Source organism: Salmo salar, chromosome 13 (genome assembly GCF_965601325.2).
Source record: "Salmo salar chromosome 13, fSalSal1, whole genome shotgun sequence".
NCBI classification, from domain to species: domain Eukaryota; kingdom Metazoa; phylum Chordata; class Actinopteri; order Salmoniformes; family Salmonidae; genus Salmo; species Salmo salar.
The window spans coordinates 106,766,100-106,787,537 of record NC_138303.1 but is presented as its reverse complement, the minus strand read 5'-3'; the positions used below and the strand labels follow the sequence as shown (position 1 = coordinate 106,787,537).

The 21,438-nt window shown below is 40.6% G+C and overlaps 1 protein-coding gene across 2 annotated transcripts in view; it reads left to right on the top strand.

Moving 5' to 3' along the window:
• The first annotated feature begins 1,554 nt into the window (after window positions 1–1,554).
• Window positions 1,555–21,438, top strand: part of lman1 (lectin, mannose-binding, 1) — a 31,099-nt gene continuing 11,215 nt past the window's right edge. The window contains exons 1-10 of one of the 2 annotated variants that reach the window (XM_014138846.3): window positions 1,555–1,817; window positions 3,229–3,383; window positions 5,264–5,371; window positions 5,683–5,744; window positions 6,256–6,355; window positions 7,000–7,123; window positions 7,396–7,454; window positions 7,698–7,830; window positions 9,875–10,068; window positions 10,231–10,301. In XM_014138846.3, the coding sequence (XP_013994321.1) occupies window positions 1,583–1,817; window positions 3,229–3,383; window positions 5,264–5,371; window positions 5,683–5,744; window positions 6,256–6,355; window positions 7,000–7,123; window positions 7,396–7,454; window positions 7,698–7,830; window positions 9,875–10,068; window positions 10,231–10,301 (1,241 nt within the window). In that variant the 5' untranslated portion in view covers window positions 1,555–1,582. Of the gene's footprint in view, window positions 1,818–3,228; window positions 3,384–5,263; window positions 5,372–5,682; window positions 5,745–6,255; window positions 6,356–6,999; window positions 7,136–7,395; window positions 7,455–7,697; window positions 7,831–9,874; window positions 10,069–10,230; window positions 10,302–21,438 lie in introns of both variants that reach the window. The other variant, XM_014138845.3, reaches the window with a different exon arrangement.

The window sequence follows — 21,438 nt, the reverse complement described above, 5'->3', positions numbered from 1 at the left end:
GTGACTGAGGTGACTTACTCCTCAATGCCATTGGATGAATTCCGGAACATATTCCAGTCTGTAGCGTAGCATCCGCGTCATCTGACCACTTCCGTATTGAGCGAGTCACTGGTACTTTCTGCTTTAGTTTTTTCTTGTAAGCAGGAATCAGGAGGATAGAATTATGGTCAGATATTCCAAATGGAGGGTGAGGGAGAGCTTTGTACGCTTCTCTGCATGCGGAGTAAAGGTGGCATACATTTTTTCCCCCTCTGGTTGCACATGACATGCTGGTAGAAATGAGGAAAAAAGGATTTAAGTGCATTAAAGTTCCCGGCCACTAGGAGCGCGGCTTCTAGATGAGCATATTCTTGTTTGTTTATTGCCTTATACAGCTCGTTGAGTGTGTCTTAGTGCCAGCGTCGGTTTGTGGTGTTAAATAGACGGATATGAAAAATATAGATGAAAACTCTCCTCGTAGATAGTGTGGTCTAAAGCTTATCATGAGGTACTCTACCTCAGGCGAGCAAAATACCTTGAGACTACCTTAATATTAGATATCGTGCACCAGCTGTTATTGACAAATAGAGACACACCCCCACCCCTCGTCTTAACGGACGTAGCTGTCCTGTCCTGCCGATGCAGGGAAAACCCAGCCAACTGTATATTATCTGTGTTGTAGTTCAACCACGACTCAGTGAAACATAAGATATTACCGTTTTTAATGTCCCGTTGGTAAGATAGTCTCAAATGGAGCTCATCCAGTTTATTCTCCAGTGATTGCACGTTGGCCAATAGAATGGATGCTGGAGGTGGGTTACCCACTCGCCGACAAATTCTCACAAGGCACCCTGATCTCCGGCCCATGTATTTCCTTTTTTTCTTCGTGCGAATGATGGGGATTTGGGCCTTGTCTGGGAGCAGCGCTATATCTTTCACTTCAGTCTCATTAAATAAAAAATCTTTGTCCAGTTCGAGGTGAGTAATCTCGGTTCTGATATCTAGAAGTTATTTTCGGTCATAAGAGACGGTAGAATCAACAGTATGTACAAAATAAGTTACAAACCATGTGAAAAAACACACAAAATAGCACAGGTGGTTAAGAGGCGTTAAAATGGCAGCCATTCCCTCCAGGGCCCTTCTTATCATCACTACTTTTATTGTTGTTGTTATTCAGGATCATTATGTTATGGCTGTTATGGTAAATAAACATGTATATATCCTTCACAACAATAGAGTAGGTATATACCTCCACCAAATAGCAAATCATTATAAATCATGAATCAAGTCGTGTATGATGTGGTCACGCTGTTATTTTTGCACAGCCAATAGGTCACTTGAGGTGAAAGATGTGGCCACATCACAGGACTCGATAAAATATGTTGGTAAAATATGGCAAAGATTTACGAAAATACAACAAAGTAAGACTGGTTGGGCTACATTGTGAAAACAAAAATGTGACGGTGGTTGTTTACATTGTGAAAGAAAAGCAGGCATATGTCAGCCTACAACGTGTACTTTCAACCTACAATGTCTAGGGATTCAACCAATAAGAAAGCGCCCTGTTGGCCCTACAAGCATTCCCATCATCCTCTCTGATTCAATGCTACGTCAGCAGTGGTACCAAAAGATGGCAGTGTCCATAGTAACCCGCCTGGCTGCTAATGCGTGTTTATTGATATTAACTTTAATATTCCACCACAGTAATGCCAATAATATCGCCGCCGCTGCTTCGACTGCAGACGCCCCAAACCGCCGGTTTGAATACAAGTACAGTTTCAAGGGACCGCACCTGTCTCAAGCCGACGGGAATATTCCCTTTTGGGTACACAGTGGAAGTAAGTTTCAGTTTATGACTGGTGCCGGTGGCTAGGCAATTGCTGACCGTTATAATAAGGTGAATTCACTGCGATAGATATCTTGCCATTCTAACCAGCGATTGTAGCTAGCTATTTTGCATGTGGGTGGGGGGACGACATTTTATGACACGTTTGTTGTAGCTATCCGGCTACTGCCTGTACCCACTGAGGATTAGTCAGTGGGCCTGATATCAAACTCGTTTCAACATGTTATGGCAGTGAAATGAGCAGCAACATCAGACGGGGAGAGAAGCAGGAGAAGAGAAGAAATACACATGCAGACATCAGTAAAGTTACCAAGTAGCTAGCTAACGTTAGCTACATTGAGTACTACCTTGTCACGTTCATGCCTGCCAGCTGCCTAAATCACCCTACCCCAAAGTATACCATCTGGTGTTGCCAAGCTTACATTTCATTATAGCTGACACGGTATAAAAGTTGAGGGGGTTCTTGTTAACAACGTTGCAGCCTATAGAAACAAAATATGGACATACAGATCATTCCAGGTTTTGGAAAACTACCACAGCATTGCACACATGCAATAGCCAGCATTGGGTTTTATAATATTATAAGAGAAAACGCTTTAACCTTTTTAAAGTTGGTGAGTATTGTATGGGTTGATTTCTGTTTCCTATTGAATTGATCTGTCCCTCTACTAGCATGGTTTTTGTGTAATGTAAAGGGTTAACAAATCAGTGTCTTTAGAAGCAGTGCAAAGGTCCCGGACTGGTGTCGACTCACCCTGATTTAGGAGTCAATTTGATCATGTTGTCCATTTCTTATCAGGGTACAGAATATGGCATGTTTTACACACACGATTAAACTACTGTGACATTTTGAATGTAGGCTCAAAATATACAAACTATTGTGGACCTTGGCTGTCTACCAAACCCTTGACTGTAATGCTAACAATATTGGGTTTATGTATAGGCTACCTATTTTGTCTTTACTTAAGGTTTCAGAATGTAATTAATCCATGTAAATGTTGTCCACAAAGAACCCTGGAAATAATAATAATAATCTCAGTAACACGTGTACGTAGGCTTAAGACACTAACCCCAAGGCTTGTAAAGAAAATAACTTCTGGTCAATTGTTTACCCTGGACCAATACTGGTTCTCCACCTGTAGTTGCACTATGGGCCATTATGGCTTGGACAAGGCTTACTTACTTTACTTAGTTACGCTATGCAAACAGTTAAACAAGTATTTCTGGACATTCACAGTCAGTCACAAAGCTTCTGTACCGTACAGTCCATTACAGTCATAACGGAATGGACCACTAGTGCTTCTGGTAACTGAGCTGTCTTAGCCTTCTGTCAGTAAGGGTTTGGTCAGTATGACTTTACCCCAACCTTGCTAACTAACATTAACGTCTTGTGTCTTTTCCAGATGCCATCCCCAGTGCCGATCAGGTCCGTATCACCCCCTCTCTCAGGAGTCAGAAGGGCTCGGTCTGGACCAAGACCGCGGTCAACTTTGACAACTGGGAAGCAGAGGTGACATTCCGTGTGTCTGGACGAGGGAGGATGGGAGCGGATGGCCTGGTAAGAGGAACACCACGTTGCCAAGTCAATTTTCCTTTATTATATAAAGATAGGGAAATTCACTCATGTCTAGCTTAATACTAGGCCTTTTCACACAGCATTTTCTTAGCACAGGGCTATCCTTAAATATGGGTTAAATTTAGCCCAGGGCTATCCTACCCTCCTTTCACACAAGCATGACTTAACCCTGGGATAACTGTAGTGTGCTTTAAAAACACTGGCTACAGTATATGTATGCGTCTTGTTATTGTGAAGCTAGCCAAGTGAGCAAGAAGACTTTCCTTCCTATGGCTTCCATATACTCCGACTCTAGCCCATAGGGAATGTGTATCTCTCCCATTATGGCGTCTGTGAGCCCACAGGCAGCTCCGTTGAGGCCATCTCTATTTTGAAGTAGTCAGTTTTCTTCTTCTGCTACTGTTTTTGCGCACAAGTATAATTCATTGGCTGATCCCTCCTGATGACCTGGATGGAATTATGTGAACCTTCCTTAACCCCATAGGAAGTCCCACCCAGTTGACTACTTGAGAATAGAGTACCACAGTATGAGTCATAATACCCATAAAAGCTAGTGGTCGAACAAGGAAATGTTTCCAGTTGTTTTTTCCATCATTCATTTTTCCCATTTTAGAAACACTTTAAAATAAGGGCTGTGTTTCGTGTAGGCTTACCCTGGCATGACATTTTGATAACCATGTCAATTTCTTTAGGAGAAGGTGATTTTTATCAATATAGTTACCTGTATTTACCCCCCCCAACAAACAAACATGGCTATCATTAAGAAATACAAATGCCATGATGATCTGGAAGAGACAGCCAAATTGAGGCAAAGGTAAGAACCTCTGGATTAACTATCTAATGTTAGCTAAATGTAGTAATGAATAAATTGGCTGCATTTTCTTTAAATTGACAATTCTGTGAACAGTCTTGTGCATGTTTTTAAACTGACACAATACCTGTTAGTAAAGGTGTCAGCTAGATATGATGTGCAGCAGCTTGCTGGGATTTGTAGTCTTGCATGATGTCTACATTGATACTAATGACGCTTTTTAGAATCTGAGAAATGAGTAGAGACAAATATATTGATAAAAGTCACCTTGTCCGAGAGAGATTTACATGGTTATCAAAACGTCATGCCTTGGTATGCCTACACGAAACACAGACCTTATTTTAAGTGTTTCTAAAATCGCATATGGGGAAAAATGAATGATGGAAAAACAACTGGAACCATTTCCTTGTTCGACCACTAGGTTTTATGGGTATTATTTTAACTCCACTGTGGGGCTCCTATGGTAAAACTCCTCAATGGCACTCCCCATGCTAAAATGGCCTTATGGGCACTAGAGTCCTCTATAATTCTCTATGCTCTAGCCCTAGTCAGCCTACTGAGCTGAGCCAAGCTGTACTGGCCTGGTCACACATCCACCATAGTTGCTGGAGCCGTGCTGGAAGATATGTGAAAATGAAATATTAGAGCCAGTACAGTATGTTTTGTGTCGGCTCAATAGTGTGATAGGTATGCCTATTAATGTCCATTGAGCTACCTATGCCTATATCCCGGCAGCTAGTCTGCTGGTAGTGAATGTGGGGTTGTGCTGACCTTTCAGCTCAGACTACAGGTTAATCCCCTTGTTTATCTCTGCATGTCTGTCCTGTCCCTGTGTGGCTCAGATAGGTAAACGCGTGGCACTAGTAACGCCAAGGTCGTGGGTTCAAGTCCTACATTATGCGTTCACTGTACTGTACATTTTACTGTATCTACTGTCTCTATATTTATCTCTCTGTCCCTCGGCTGCGCTACTGTTACCTATGGTTATTCAGACCGTTAAAATAAGTATTTTTGGACATTCACAGTCTCCATGTCCTCATCCCTCTAACAGGCGATATGGTTCACCAGTGCACAAGGCCTGGATGGTCCTGTCTATGGAGCCGCTGACAACTGGAACGGCATCGGCATCTTCTTCGATTCCTTTGACAACGATGGGAAGGTTGGTGCTCAAATTTTATGATTTTATTACGTTCATTTAATCAATTTACAATAAATGTATTTATTTATTTAATTATGGCTAAAGCAAAAAAGTCAAAAGGATATTGCAAATTAATTCAGGTAAAATGTAAATTAACCGTTTTTTTTCATAATGTCATTAATACTTTTAAAATTCAAATACACATACTCATATTTTCAAGTTGTAGCCTAGGTCTGATAGCATGTATTGGACGTTGTGAAAGAAACACAATGACCTTTAAAACCTAGATTAGGTAGATTACAGATTGTTGTTTGTTTTACTGTTTGTTTTAGAAAAATAACCCTGCTGTGCTGGTAGTGGGAAACAATGGCAAACTTGTTTATGATCACCCAAAGTAAGTCAACATTTCCTTCGCCTTACTGACATCACCAACTGAACATTTTTACAACTTAAAAGAAGATTAGAAAATATAATTATTTATTTGTGGTTGGAGATTATAATCCTCTCTCTCATCCTAATCTCCCTGGGCAGTGAAAGCTGGAAATCACTTTTCTGTGCCATCTATGTCTTAGAGCTTACACCACTGTCTTCTGTGTCGTCACTACTCTGTGTTTACACATTAATTGGAACTGTTTTCCTTAATTTCTGAAATCTCCAAACCATGTATTTTCTGTTTGTATGGCCATCTATGGAGCACTATATTCTCTGTACTTGTTTCTCTTGCTGCTATGGTGCATGTATCCTTTATACTTGTTATAAATCCAGGTCTGCCTTTGTACTTTGTATTGTCGATGCTTGTGGGGATGAATGAATTTCCCTTCTTGTGATATATATATAAAGTAGTACTACTACTACTTCTAATACTACTATGTAATGTGTCTAAAAAAAGGATGTTTTCTTTTCAGTGATGGCACGACTCAGGCCCTGGGGACATGTTTAAGAGACTTCCGTAACAAACCCTATCCCGTCAGAGCCAAAATAACATACTATAAAAGAACACTAATAGTAAGTAAATTATCAATCCCCTCCAATTTAAAAACCCTAGACAAATTTGACTGGTGTTTTTATATTGGCCATTTATTGAGAACACGATAAAATGATCAACACCCGAATGCATCAAACACAGAAATATGCCGCGCCTCCCAAGTGGCGCAGCGGTCTAAGGCACTGCATCGCAGTGCTTGAGGTGTCACTACAGATCTGGGTTCGATCCTGGATCTGTAGAGACACGTGAGGCGGTGCACAATTGGCCCAGCGTTGTTCGGGTTAGGGGAGGGTTTGGCTGGCTGGGATGTCGTTGTCCCATCGCGCTCGGGTGAATCATGTGGTGGGCCGGGCGCATGCACGCTGACACGGTCGCCAGTTGTACGGTGTTTCCTTCAACACATTGGTGCGGCTGGCTTCCGGGTTAAGCAAGCAGTGTGTCAAGAAGCAGTGCGGCTTGGCAGGGTCGTGTTTCGGAGGACGCATGGCTCTCGACCTTCGCCTCTCCCGAGTCCGTACGTGAGTCACATCGATGGGCCAAGACTTACTCCCAATTTGGATATTAAGAAATTGGGGAGGAAAAAGGGTAAAACAGTACACAATTATAATGCATTTTAATTGATTGCACTTGGTTAATGTGCTAAAAACCTTGTCTGTCCTGTCAGGTGCTGATCAACAATGGGTTCACACCAGATAAGGATGACTATGAGTTTTGTACAAAAGTGGACAACATGGTCATTCCACAGGAGGGCTACTTCGGCATCTCCGCTGCCACTGGTGGTCTAGCAGGTGGTTATCTTGGTAACAGTTTAATTGAGACCTGCAGGTATAATGCATTGTGGTTGTAATGCATTATTAAACTTGCCTTAAGACCCCCTTTTTATGACCCCCTTTTTATGTCATTTCTTTCAAATTAGATTTTTACTTTTCCTAATTTATTTAGATTAAACTGCTTGAAATGTAAAATGTGGGTATTGTTAGGTTGTAATGGTCAATCATGAAACCAATTATTTTGTTTTTATCATATTTAATGTGTTTTGAATGTAACTTTTGTCTTCCAGATGATCATGATGTCCTGTCCTTCTTGACGTTCAGACTATCAGAACCTGGCCAAGAACTGGTAACTAGATTTTCTTAGTTATACTACTCATAGTCATATCTGTAACTGGTACAGTTTCCACTTACCACAAGTTAAACCACTTACAGTACCACTCAGTACAATTTTAAATGGAAGAACATCAGAGTGAATTGTGTGCCCTATTTCTTCGATAGAGGTATGAGAAAGCATTATGTAAGTAAGAGGAGTACAGTGCATCAGTCTCTTCAGTGCTGGTTCACAGGGCTTGTTTTGTCCCATTTGAAGCCCCCACCTGAAGCAGAGATGCCCAAGCAGGACAAGGACAAGTACCAGGAGGAATTTGAGAACTTTCAGCAGGATCTGGACAAAAAGAAAGAGGACTATCAGAAGGAGCATCCGGACATTCAGGGACAACCCAGTTAGTTTCACTCAATAATATTCCTCACACTTCATCCTGTCTTTGCTATACATGTTATATGCTACTTTTTACATTCTAGATCAGGGATGGGCAATTTTTTTAATTAGGCTGCGGACCCATTAAAAAAATTACATACTGTACCAGTCAAAAGTTGACACCTACTCATTTAAGGTTTTTCTATTTTTTATTTTTTTTTAAACTATTTTTATACATTGTAGAATAATAGTGAAGACATCAAAACTATGAAATAACACATGGAATCATGAGGTAAGCAAAAAAAGGGTTAAACAAATCAAAATATATTTTCTATTTGAGATTCTTCAAAGTAGCCACCCTTTGCCTTGATGACAGCTTTGCACAATCTTGGCATTCTCTCAACCAGCTTTGAGGAAGTCCCCTGGAATGCGTTTCAATTAGCAGGTGTGCCTTGTTAATTTGTGGAATTTATTTCCTTAATGCGTTTGAGCCAATCAGTTGTGTTTTGACAAGGTAGGGCTATATTCTGTATACCACCCCTATTTGGTAAAATATTAAGTCCATATTTTGGGAAGAACAGCTCAAATAAGCAGAGAGAAACGACAGTCCATCATTAAGACATGAAGGTCAGTCAATGTAGAAAATTTCAAGGACTTTGAACGTTTCTTCAAGTGCAGTCGCAAAACCATCAAGCTCTGTTATGAAACTGGCTCTCATGAGGACCGCCACAGGAAAGGAAGACCCAGAGTTACCTCTGCTGCAGAGGATAAGTTCATTAGAGTTACCAGCCTTATAAATTGCAGCCAAAATAAATGCTTCAGAGTTCAAGTAACAGACCAGACCCATTTCAACCTCATCTGTTCAGAGGAGACTGTGAATCAGTCCTTCATGGTCGAATTGCTGCAAAGAAACCACTACTAAAGGACACCAATAACAAGAAGAGCTTTGCTTGGGCTAAGAAACAGGAGCCGCAGACATTAGACCAGTGGAAATCGGTCCTTTGGTCTGATGAGTCCAAATTTGAGATTTTTGGTTCCAACCGTTGTCTTTGTGAGACGCAGAATAGGTGAATGGATGATCTCTGCATGTGTGGTTTCCACCGTGAAGCATGGAGGAGGACAGTGCTGGTGACACTGTCAGTGATTTTATTTCGAATTCAAGGCACAGTTAACCAGCATGGCTACCACAGCATTGTGCAGCGATACTCCATCCCATCTGGTTTGCGCTTAGTGCGACTATCAATTGTTTTTCAACAGGACAATGACCCAACACACCTCCAGGCTGTGTAAGGGCTATTTGACCAAGAAGGAGAGTGATGGAGTGCCGCGTCAGATGACCTCCACAATCACCCGACCTCAACCCAATTGAGATGGTTGGGATGAGTTGGACCGCAGAGTGAAGGAAAAGCAGCCAACAAGTGCTCAGCATATGTGGGAACTCCGTCAAGACAGTTGGAAAAGCATTCCAGGTGAAGCTGGTTGAAGAATCTGAAAAATGAAATATATTTTGATTTGTTTAACACCGTTTTTGGTTACTTCATGATTCCATGTGTTATTTCATAGTTGTATCTTATCTTCACTATAATTCTACAAGGTAGAAAATAGTAACGATAAAAGCCCTTGTAGATAGATAGATAGATATATCTCAGAGCCTGGCCATCTAGATTTTCCTATGTAAATATGATATTTCTATTTTTATTTTTTTTATACATTTGCAAAAATGTCAACCTGTTTTTGCTTTACATTTAAGGGATATTGTGTGTAAATTAATGAGGGGCGAACAATTTAATCAATTTTCGAATAAGGCATAACCAAATGTGAAAAAAGTAAACAGGTCTGAATACTTCCCGAATGGATATGTCCATCTTCTAATACTAGATGCTAATACTAAATGCCAGACTGCCCAGATGCTAATACTAGATGCTAATGATAGATGCCAGACTGCCCAGATGCTAATACTAGATGCTAACGATAGATGCTAGACTGCCCAGATGCTAATACTAGATGCTAGCGATAGATGCTAGACTGCCCAGATGCTAATAAGACGTCCTTCTGTCTGATCTGTGTAGTTGAGGACATGTATGAGAGTGTGAACGACAGAGAGATCCGCCAAGTGTTTGAGGGCCAGAACCGGATCCATCTGGAGATCAAGCAGCTTCACCATCAGCTGGCCGTGATCCTGGACGAACAGCGGCGCTATGTATCCGTGGCTACCGACGAGATCTCCAAGCGCCAAGGGGAGTCTGGAGGACAGGTGGGACAGGTAGGAAGTCTAGGAAGACCACGAGCGCACATGCATACAAACACACACACACATACAGTATATTGTTCATATCAATAGAACCACATACTGAAGTTTTTTATAATTTTACTAAAAAGAATCATGACATGTTTCAGTAATTTTTATGTTTATTGAATTCTTCAGGCGCCGAGTCAAGAGATGGGTGCAGTGGTTGCAACACAACAGGAAGTACTGAGGAACCTGAACGAGTTGAGGTGGGTACTGTAACAGCGATTGTTGTTTTGTTATTATTCTTTAACTGTATTTATCACACACACAGTACGGTACGTAAGATCTGATATTCCAGACAAACAAGCTATTGTTTTTCAATCCAGGCCATAATGAAATCCTTATTAAATCTCATATTTAATCTCACAATACCCCACTGCTGCAGGTGTCTCAGCCTAGACTCAATAATCTGCAAAATTGTTTTTTGTCTCTTGCTTCCCAGTCTGAAATCCCCCTCCTGGCAAGTCTGTAGGATTTACTATGATACCTTAACTACAAGTCCCCAAGACTATGATACCTTAAACCTCCTCCACTACACCCCCCCCCCCCCCCCCCCCCCCCCCTAGTAGGATAGACACCTTATCTCCCCAGGAGCTCATCTCTAATCCATGTTTGCTGACTTTCGCTGTGTTTTGTGCATGAGCATATGAGCTCGGGGGTCTGGTGGGCGGTTCTTTCCTTTATAGAGCATCCGAGCTGCATTCTAGACTAGAGGACGAATACATTTTAAAAAATTCTTATGACATCATGACTGTTTTCTAACATGGACCTTGTCAGTGCTTTGAGAAGATATAACGTATAGCCTAACCGTTATTTATTTCCGTTACTTGACGTAACCATTGTTTCCTAAATATGTCGATATTTTCAGGTTCTAGTAGATTAAAGCAATAGTTCACCCAAATTAACAATTGCATATTGGTTTCCTTACCCTTTTAAGCAGTCTATTGACAAGGTTTGACAGCATTCCATTCTTTGGTTTCATTACCTGGCTATTCCAAATGCTTACTTTTTACTTGAAAAATTACAATAAATTGCATTTGTGCCACAAATGCTAAAATGTTAGCATGTGGAAACAGTGGCCAGGTAAACAAACCAAATCATATATTGCTGTCATTCCTAGTCCATAGTCTAGAAATGAGTGTGTTCGGAAAGTATTCAAACACCTTGACTTTTTCACATTTATTTTGTCACATTAAAGCCTTATTCTAAAATTGATTCAATTGTTTTTTTCCCCCTCGTCAATCTACACGCAATGCCCCAAAATGACAAAGCAAAAAAATTGTTTTGCAAATGTATAAATTAAAAAAAGAACGTAAATATCACATTTTGCATAAGTATTCAGACCCTTTACTCAGTACTTTGTTGAAGCATTTTTGGCAGCGGTTCCAGCCTTGAGTCTTCTTGGGTATGACGCTACAAGCTTGGCACACCTGTATTTGGGGAGTTTCTCCCATTCTTCTCTCCAGAGATGTTTGATCGGGTTCAAGTCAGGGCTCTGGCTGGGCCGCTCAAGGACATTCAGAGACTTGTCCTGAAGCCGCTCCTGCGTTGTCTGGGCTGTGTGCTTAGGGTTGTTGTCCTGTTGGAAGGTGAACCTTCACCCCAGTCTGAGAACCTGCTCCAGAACGTTCAGGATTTCATCAAGGATTTCTCTGTACTTGGCTCTGTTCATCTTTCCCTCGATCCTGACTAGTCTCCCAGTCCCTGCCTCTGAAAAACATCTCCACAGCATGATGCTGCCACCACCGTGCTTCACCGTAGGGATGGTACCAGGTTTCCTCCAGATGTGACGCTTGACATTCAGGCCAAAGTGTTCAATCTTGGTTTCATCAGACCAGAGAATCTTGTTTCTCATGGTCTGAGAGTCCTTTAGGTGTTTTTGGAAAACTCCAAGCGGGCTGTCATGTGCCTTTCCGTCTGGTCGCTACCATAAAGGCCTGATTGGTGGAGTGCTGCAGAGATTGTTGTCCTTCTGGAATGTTCTCACATCTCCACAGAGGAAATCTGGAGCTCTGTCAGAGTGACCATCGGGTTCTTGGTCACCTCCCTGACCAAGGCCCTTCTCTCCCGATTGCACAGTTTGGACAGGCAGCCAGCTCTAGGAAGAGTCTTGGTTGTTCCAAACTTCTTCCATTTAAGAATTATGTTATTGAGGACCTTCAATGCTGCAGAAATGTTTTGGCACCCTTCCTCAGATCTGTGCCTCAACACAAACCTGGTTCGGCACTCTACGGACAATTCCTTTGACATCATGGCTTGGTGTTTGCTCTGACATGCACTGTCAACTGTGGGACCTTTTATATAGACACGTGTGTGCCTTTCCAAATCATGTCCAATCAATTGAATTTACCACAGATGGACTCCAATCAAGTTGTAGAAACATCTCAAGGATGATCAATGGAAGCAGGATGCGCTTGAGCTCAATTTTTTTGTTTCATAGCAAAGGATCTGAATAGTTACGTAAAATGTGATATTTTTTATAAATTAGCAAAATGTTCTAAACCTGTTATCACTTTGTCATTATTGGGTATTTTGTGTAGAATTATGAGCAGGGAAGAAAGCAAATTCATCCATTTTAGAATAAGGGTGTAACGTAACAAAATGTGGAAAAAGTCAAAGGGGTCTGAATACTTTCAAAATGCACCGTACATATATTCTTTAGATACTTCTGTCAGCCTCTCAGGCTTTTCATATGATCTTAGGATCATGCAGATTAAGACTCTGTGTTAGTCTTTTTGTTAGAGGCTAGCGATACAAATAAAGGTTTGATGGTGTAACTTAATCCTGATGAAAGATGACAATCTCCGTTCTTTTGTCAACAACATCAGTTACATCAATTGTTTGTCTTTTCCATTGACGAATAACAATAACATATTTTGTTCTTAGGTATTATGATATCGAAGGTACAGACAGACAGACAGACAAAATATTCAACCATTATGGGGAGAGAGCCATATTCCAAGGAAAGTCTCTTGGTATTAGAAAATAATGATGACGCTTTATTTTGGATAGTACAGATTTTCCGTCTGTAGATGCTCTACAGATAGTTTGTTGATAGTATGACCGTCTGATAAGAAACTGCTTGCTAAGGTTACTGATGGTCTGTAGATGCTCTACAGATAGTTTGTTGATAAGAAACTGCTTGCTAAGGTTACTGATGGTCTGTAGATGCTCTACAGATAGTTTGTTGATAGTATGACCGTCTGATAAGAAACTGCTTGCTAAGGTTACTGATGGTCTGTAGATGCTCTACAGATAGTTTGTTGATAAGAAACTGCTTGCTAAGGTTACTGATGGTCTGTAGATGCTCTACAGATAGTTTGTTGATAGTATGACCGTCTGATAAGAAACTGCTTGCTAAGGTTACTGATGGTCTGTAGATGCTCTACAGATAGTTTGTTGATAGTATGACCGTCTGATAAGAAACTGCTTGCTAAGGTTACTGATGGTCTGTAGATGCTCTACAGATAGTTTGTTGATAAGAAACTGCTTGCTAAGGTTACTGATGGTCTGTAGATGCTCTACAGATAGTTTGTTGATAGTATGACCGTCTGATAAGAAACTGCTTGCTAAGGTTACTGATGGTCTGTAGATGCTCTACAGATAGTTTGTTGATAAGAAACTGCTTGCTAAGGTTACTGATGGTCTGTAGATGCTCTACAGACTATCCAAATAGTCTTACCAAAATTATCATTTGACATGATCAATATTGATGAATATATCACTAAGGCTAACTAGTGTTCATTTATTATTATTATTTGACTAGTTTTTCATAACTGTAGAATTATGCGGTTAAAGTATTCACACGCCTTTACTTTTTCCACATTTTTATTGCGTTACAGCTAGGGCTTTGGCAGTCATATATAACATTTTGTCAGCTGGTGATTGTCAAGAAAATAACTGCCGGTCTCACAGTAATTAACCGTTAATTAACAAACACATTTAACATCTCCTGGCTTCCACACACAGCCTACAAGCCACTGATGCAGACCTTTGGAACATCTACATATATTTTTTTTAGACGGGTCTAAAGAAACAGATGACATTTTCTTCATATATTTCAGAAGAACAGAATAGCATACGCTGAGTTGTCCTCATGTTAGGCCCTGATCTGGCTGTGCCACATGGCTGTGGGCTACGCTAGTTCATTTAGCAGACAATATTTGCTTAGAAATCCGTGGCATTATTTATATTTAATAGTATGAAGAATACAAATGAACATAGCTGAATAAAATAGAAAGGATGTTTTCTCCAAATTGAGAGAGTGCACACATGCAGCTATTGTGTTAGCGATTAACAAAGAAACAGATCCTCCTATTTGTTTAATTTATTTATGTAACTTTAGTTGTGATACAAATGTTGTGCTATATGTTTTGATTTTTTTTAATACATTCTAAGGCTGCGTGATGCGACATGATGATTTGAAAGGAGTCGGATAAGTTATGAGCTCTGCTTTGTTTTACGCTCAGGCTGCATGAGCAAAAGCACTAGCCTATGTCAATCTACTTTCCCCCATAGTACAAAAGTTGACCTATTCTGTGCGAGGGGGAAATAAATATTCCAAACATAGTCTGGGACAGTTGTGGGATGTGACCGATCCCAAATGAATACAACCACTAGCATCGAAAAACCTTTTAAAAGCAATGAGGCTGACGCAACAGATCAGAACGTTTAGCTTAAAATGTTGATAAACTATTTAGTCTTTTCAAATTGCATAGCCTGTAGAAACGTTGAGCAACATGAGCTCATGGGATCTCATGAAGTGTTTGATTAGATTTCTGATTACATTTGCGTTGATGTCAGTGTGATTAGAGGGACAGTAGAGTGCTGAGTACCAGGCAGTTAGAAAGTTTAGTAGGTTACTAATGACCATCAGCAGCATCAGAGCTTGGAGAAGCCTAATTACCGTGACTAAACGGTCACGTGGAATTTGACTGCCGTCATGACTTGTGACCACCGGTGTGGCAGTAATATGATCACGTAACAACCAAAGTTACAGCCTGAATTTTGTCACTGGCCTACTACACACATTACCCCATAATGTCAAAGTGGAATTAAGTTTTTAGACATTTTAACAAATTAATAAAAAAAATTAAAAGCCATAAGTTTTCAACCCCTTTGTTATGGCAAACCTAAATAAGTTCAGTAGTAACACGTCACATAAGTTCAGGAGTTGTTGTTGCCATCCTGTACTTGTCCCGCAGGTGTGATGTTCGGATGTACCGATCCTGTGCAGGTGTTGTTACACGTGGTCTGCCACTGCGAGGAAAATCAGCTGTCCGTCCTGTCTCCCTGTAGCGCTGTCTTAGGCGTCTCACAGTACGGACATTGCAATTTATTGCCCTGGCCACATCTGCAGTCCTCATGCCTCCTTGCAGCATGCCTAAGGCACGTTCACGCAGATGAGCAGGGACCCTGGGCATCTTTCTTTTGGTATTTTTCAGAGTCAGTAGAAAGGCCTCTTTAGTGTCCTAAGTTTAATTGCCTACCGTCTGTAAGCTGTTAGTGTCTTAATGACCGTTCCACACGTGCATGTTCATTCATTGTTTATGGTTCATTGAACAAGCATGGGAAACGGTGTTTAAACCCTTTACAGTGATCTGTGAAGTTAATTCGTAAAAATCCAAATAACTTTGAAAGACAGGGTCGACAGGGTCCTGAAAAAGGGCCGTTTCTTTTTTTTTGCTGAGTTTATATATACAGGACCCTGTCTTTCAAAGATAATTCGTAAAAATCCAAATAACTTTTACATTTTTACATTTTAGTCATTTAGCAGACGCTCTTACCCAGAGCGACTTACAGTAGTGAATGCATACATTTCATACATTTTTTTTTTTTTTTTTACCTACTGGAAAAAAGAGATCTTCACTGTAAAGGGTTTAAACACTGTTTCCCATTTTTGTTCAGACTTTGAGCATGAAGTTATTAATTACACTTTGGATGGTGTATCAATACTCCCAGTCAATACAAAGATACAGGCATCCTTTCTAATTCAGTTGCCAGAGAGGAAGAAAACCGCTCAGGGATTTTACCGTGAGGCCAATGGGCACTTTAAAACAGTCGAGTTTAATGTTTATTAGGCACACCACCCCCGTTCATGAAAATGGATCGCTTCTACAGACAGTGAGGCATTCAGTTACTTTTCTATTGAATGATAGAATGGGCAAAACCAGTGACGTCAGCGACTTTGAGCGTGGTGTGATCGTCGGTTACCAGGCACGCCAGATCCAGTGTATCAGAAATGTCCACCCTCCTGAGCTTTACACGCACGACAGTGTCTAGGGTTTACCGAGAATGGTGCGACATCCAGTCAGCGACAGTTCTGTGGGCGAAAAAACTGCTTGTTGATGAGAGACAGGTCGAAGGAATCGTGCAAGCTAAAAGGGCGGACCGCAAACAGACAAGTAGCGGCGCAGTACAACAGTCATATGCAGAACGGCATTCACTCAGTACTGATAGAAATGTATTTCATTCTTGCTCTGTATTTTATTTTTAATTTTTTTTATAAAAGTCAGAGTTGTAAACAGTTTCATTTTATCACATAGCTAACCAAGTTAGCAAGCATGGTGTTTTTCTTTTGACTAGTCACAGGTCACGCTAGAAAAGATCATTATGATGCTTTGTGTTCAACCCGCACCTCTGCCTCTTTTTACTTGTGGATGGCGACTTCAGGTTTTCAGGAACACTTTGAAAAGTAACTTTAAACTGTGTTGATCAGTCAGCGCAAATTTCGATTATAATAACATGAAGAAAATTTAATTGACAGAGGAGGGAGCGTACTGAATTAATACATATGGTAAGGGATAGAATATACTCTGGATCTTCTAACAGCAATGTGTCTGTCTGGTGTGTGCATGTATTATAGTGTAACGACCCTGGGTTTATAAACGCGGAAATCGACGACCCTGGGTTTATAATCGCAGAAATCGACTCTGCCGTTCGAGCATGCTTTTGCGGCACAGTCGATAGCGCGCTGGACTTCGGGCTAGAAGGTCGAGGGTTCGATACCTGCTCCCTGCTGTTTCATTACAATAAATGAATTAGCAGCGTGGCAGTTTTCCCAAAGTTTCCAAAGTATTGTGCATCTAACTAGCTATAATAGCAGCCAAGGACGTCTGCTAGCTTATTTGTGCTCTGATTTACACCCAAGTGTCCAGGTCAGCAGTTTATACAGATGACTGTCTTCAGCCATAGGAAAAACCTTCCGTAGCAAAATATACAGAGCTAGCTAGTTAGCTAGCTACCTTCCTTTTGCTTCTCATCCAACTAGCCTTCTACTCGCAAGCTGCTACTGTTGGGCAGCAACCGAGTTGCTCGACTGTTTTAAAACTCTGAGATTCGACTGAAAAGATGTTAGTATTGTCAGAAATGCTACCAAAAGGTAGCACATCGTTGGTTTTCATTGGGCAGATTTGTGCATGTGAGAGTGGTAAATTTAGATATATTTTTTTAAACTGTTGCACCTACAAACTTAATCATTCCAAATGGATCTAAGTCTAATGTTCACCTTATGGACGCTGTAGATTTGTTTTAATCCGACGTCTAGAATTTGAGCTAGGTTTTGGGCAAAATAATTGTCTGACGACCCTAGTGCTAACGACCCATCAGAAATCAGATATACTGATTCTCTGGAATGGCTGGACGGATCATGACGAGAGGCGGGGAGTGTGTTGTGTACCTCCCAAGTTGATTTGCACATTTTCGTTGACAGATATGATGGTAGGGAGATTTTGAATTTAACATTGAACTTCAAAGAATGCGTACTACAGCCGAGCCACCGGCACAACATTAAGACTATACAAACAGTACAGACATACTGTACATCTGACTCTAATGCAGTAACGTGATTGGTCTGTATGGGATTATAATCTAGTAGATTATTATGCCCTCGTTAAGGTCTTGACCCCGTCTATAGAGATGTGAATTATGATTATATGATTGACCTCGTCTTACTGTTAGTCTCTGGTAAATTATGTTCTCTGATCTGAGAAGGGCTTTCTCATAAATGGGTCACTTGGACAAGATAAAGATTAGACTCACAGTTTTAATAAATGTTCACTTACTTTCTCGAGGGAGATTTGCCTGCTTCTTAATTTTGAGAAACAAATTGGATTTTGTTTATACAAATGTCTTCTACTGTCTGACCATCCCTCAGCTGTGTGCTTTGTGCCATGTGGCCCTGGGCTGGCTGCAAGAAAAGGATACATCTCGGGCACCATTTGTCCTTGGAGGATTTGACATCAGTCTTTAAATACATCCTTCATACACAGATACAAAACATGGGATCCTTCTGATTGCTTTCTTGATGTCGCAGTTCCCCCCTAGACCTATATACTTACAGCCTTCCAATTGCTTTCATTTGTCAAGTGTTTTTGGCTTGTAATCATCTTAAATCTTAAGACGATATTAATGGGAAAAGACGTACCCCTCCTGTTAGTAAAATTACATTATAAGAAAATGTAATTTAATCAGAAACGTATCTTGTTCTCTTTATTAAAATGTCAACTGAGTTTTATTCTGCTCCTTTGATACATGCCACTTTGATTGCACATTTACAGAAGCCACAATGTAATTAAAAAAAATATATTATGATTTCAATAGACAATACCATGTGTTATACTGGTTAAGGTTAACCCCTAACCAGCAAATAATTTCACAGAGAAAGGAGTATTGTAAACTGACAAATCCATAACAACCCATGTACAGTGCATTTGGAAAGTTTCAAGACTCCTTGACTTTTTCCTGATTTTGTTACGTTACAGCGTTATTCAAATACATTACCCCATAGCACAAAGCAAAAACAGTTAGAAACATTTTTTCTTTTTTTGCAAATTTCTTACAAATGGAAAACTGAAATATGACATTTACATAAGTATTCAGACCCTTTACTCAGTAATTTGTTGAAGCAGCTTTTGGTAATGATTACAGCCTCGAGTCTTCTTGGGTATGATGCTACAAACTTGGCACACCTGTATTTGGGGAGTTTCTCCTATTCTTCTCTGCAGATCCTCTCAAGCTCTGTCAGGTTGGATGGGGAGTGTCTCTGCACAGCTATTTTCAGGTCACTCCAGAGATGTTAGATTGGGTTCAAGTCCAGGCTCTGGCTGGGCCAGTCAAGGACATTCAGAGACTTGTCCCGAAGTCACTCCTGCATTGTCTTGGCTGTGTGCTTAGTGTCGTTGTCCTATTGGAAGGTGAATGAATCAATTTTAGAATAGGGCTGTAACGTGAAAAATTCGAGGGGTATGGATACTTTCCGAATGCACTGTGTAGATGTTTTTTTTTTATTCAATTTTTTTTTCTGACTTTTATTGAACAGAGAGATGATGACAGTGGGGAAAGAGAACTTTGTGTCAAAGGGAAGTAGGCAGGATTCAGACCCATGCCGACACCATAGATGTGTGCTGGAGGCTGCGGCTTACACCGCTTGGCCACCATCACAACACATTTGAGAGATTCCCAATCTGAAATTTGCCCTTGGCTAAGGTCAATACTTTTGGTATTATTTATAAATAGTGTGAATACATTTTTTCTGTTTTAAACCTTGGAAAATTGAATATGATCTATAATATTTCGCTAAGTTGTTTTTATTAAGATACTGTACATCTGGGTTAAGAACATGGGATTAATTCAGCAATCATGCCCCTTTTTTTGTTAATGGTAGATTTTGTTTCTGATGTTAAGGATAAATGGCCTTTTGGGAAGATCCTAAAGAGGATTTAGAGATTGACTTTGGACCGTTCACTGTGACATTAAGATTATATATTGTTCATTACAGTACGTTTGCTGTCTTTTCTTAGCTCTGGAGGGGACTTTTGGCTGGATTTAACAAAACCCAAACTGTAGGAAACAAAACCCAAACTGTAGGAAACAAAACCCAAACTGTAGGAAACCCGCACTGTCATTCAAATTGTTTCTGGGTTGCCTTGGGTGTTCTACCGATTTGTGCCAATGCCTTCAGAGCACCTACGCGTGGGTTAGAATCCAGACCATTCCATCATACTCTCTCTCTCTCTCGTACCAGCTTTCCTGTCACCCCCTCACTCTCTGTCCAGGAGCAGGGCTGGATTAATGCAGGGGCTTACTGGGGTTGAAGCCGCCAGGTCCGTGGGGGCCCAAGAAGCAGCAAAAATAAATAGAAAATGCGTATTATTTATAAAACCCAAACATAGGTGCTCTGAAGATATATATATATATATATATCTCCGCCAACCACAGGAGGATTCAGAAGTCCGCTCTCAATGAGTATAGACAGCCTGCTGCCGCTCTGCTAATCGTCAGATCGGGGGGAGGTGGTAAGGGTGCCCACGTGGGTAACGGGTGGGCCCTGCCTTGATTGGGTTACTGATTAATAAAAAAACACAGGGTTTCGGCCCACCACGAGCTGCCAGAACCGCTTCAATGCGCCCTGGCTTAGATTCTACAAGTGGACCTAAACCATGCCAGAAAAATGCATTTCGGTTGGATTGTTCAAAAATATTTCTTATTTATTTCTGTTTCAATTATTTGGGTTGAATGCTGTAACAACACAGACTAAAACAGTTAATACAAGTCCCATGATGGTAGTGACTGTCCATTACTGCTCATCACTTATTAACCATCATTTATTCACATTACTTTAATAAAATATTTCAGATGTGTATATTGCATTGGTTTTATTTGATGACTCTATTATTTCATTCCAAGTCATCATCTCATCTTTATAGAGCTGCTGTCTTGACAAAATCACTATTTTAGTAGTTCTTCAAAGTAAATAAGGCTGAATACCAAAGATCTAACGATCAGTGGTTCCCAAATATTTTTTATTGTCCTGTACCCCTTCAAACATTCAACCTCCAGCTGCGTACCCCCTCTAGCACCAGGGTCAGCGCACTCTCAAATGTTGTTTTTTTTGCCATCGTTGTAAGCCTGCCACACACACACATTTATACAATAAATGTATTAAATAATAGAATGAGTGAGTTTTTGTCACAACCCAGCTAGAGGGAAGTGACAGAGAGCTCTTATAGTACCAGGGCATAAATAATATAATAATAATCAATAATTTACTCTTTATTTAACCGTCTTACATATAAAACCTTATTTGTTCATTGAAATTTGTGAATAACTCACCACAGGTTAATGAGAAGGGTGTGCTTAAAGGATGCACATAACTCTGCAATGTTGGGTTGTATTAGAGAGAGTCTCAGTTTTAAATCATTTTCCACACACAGTCTGTGCCTGTATTTAGTTTTCATGCTAGTGAGGGCCGAGAATCCACTCTCACATAGGTACGTGGTTGCAAAGGACATCCGTGCCTTTTGCCAAGGCAGGATTCTCTGAGCGCAGCTCAATCCAGAAATC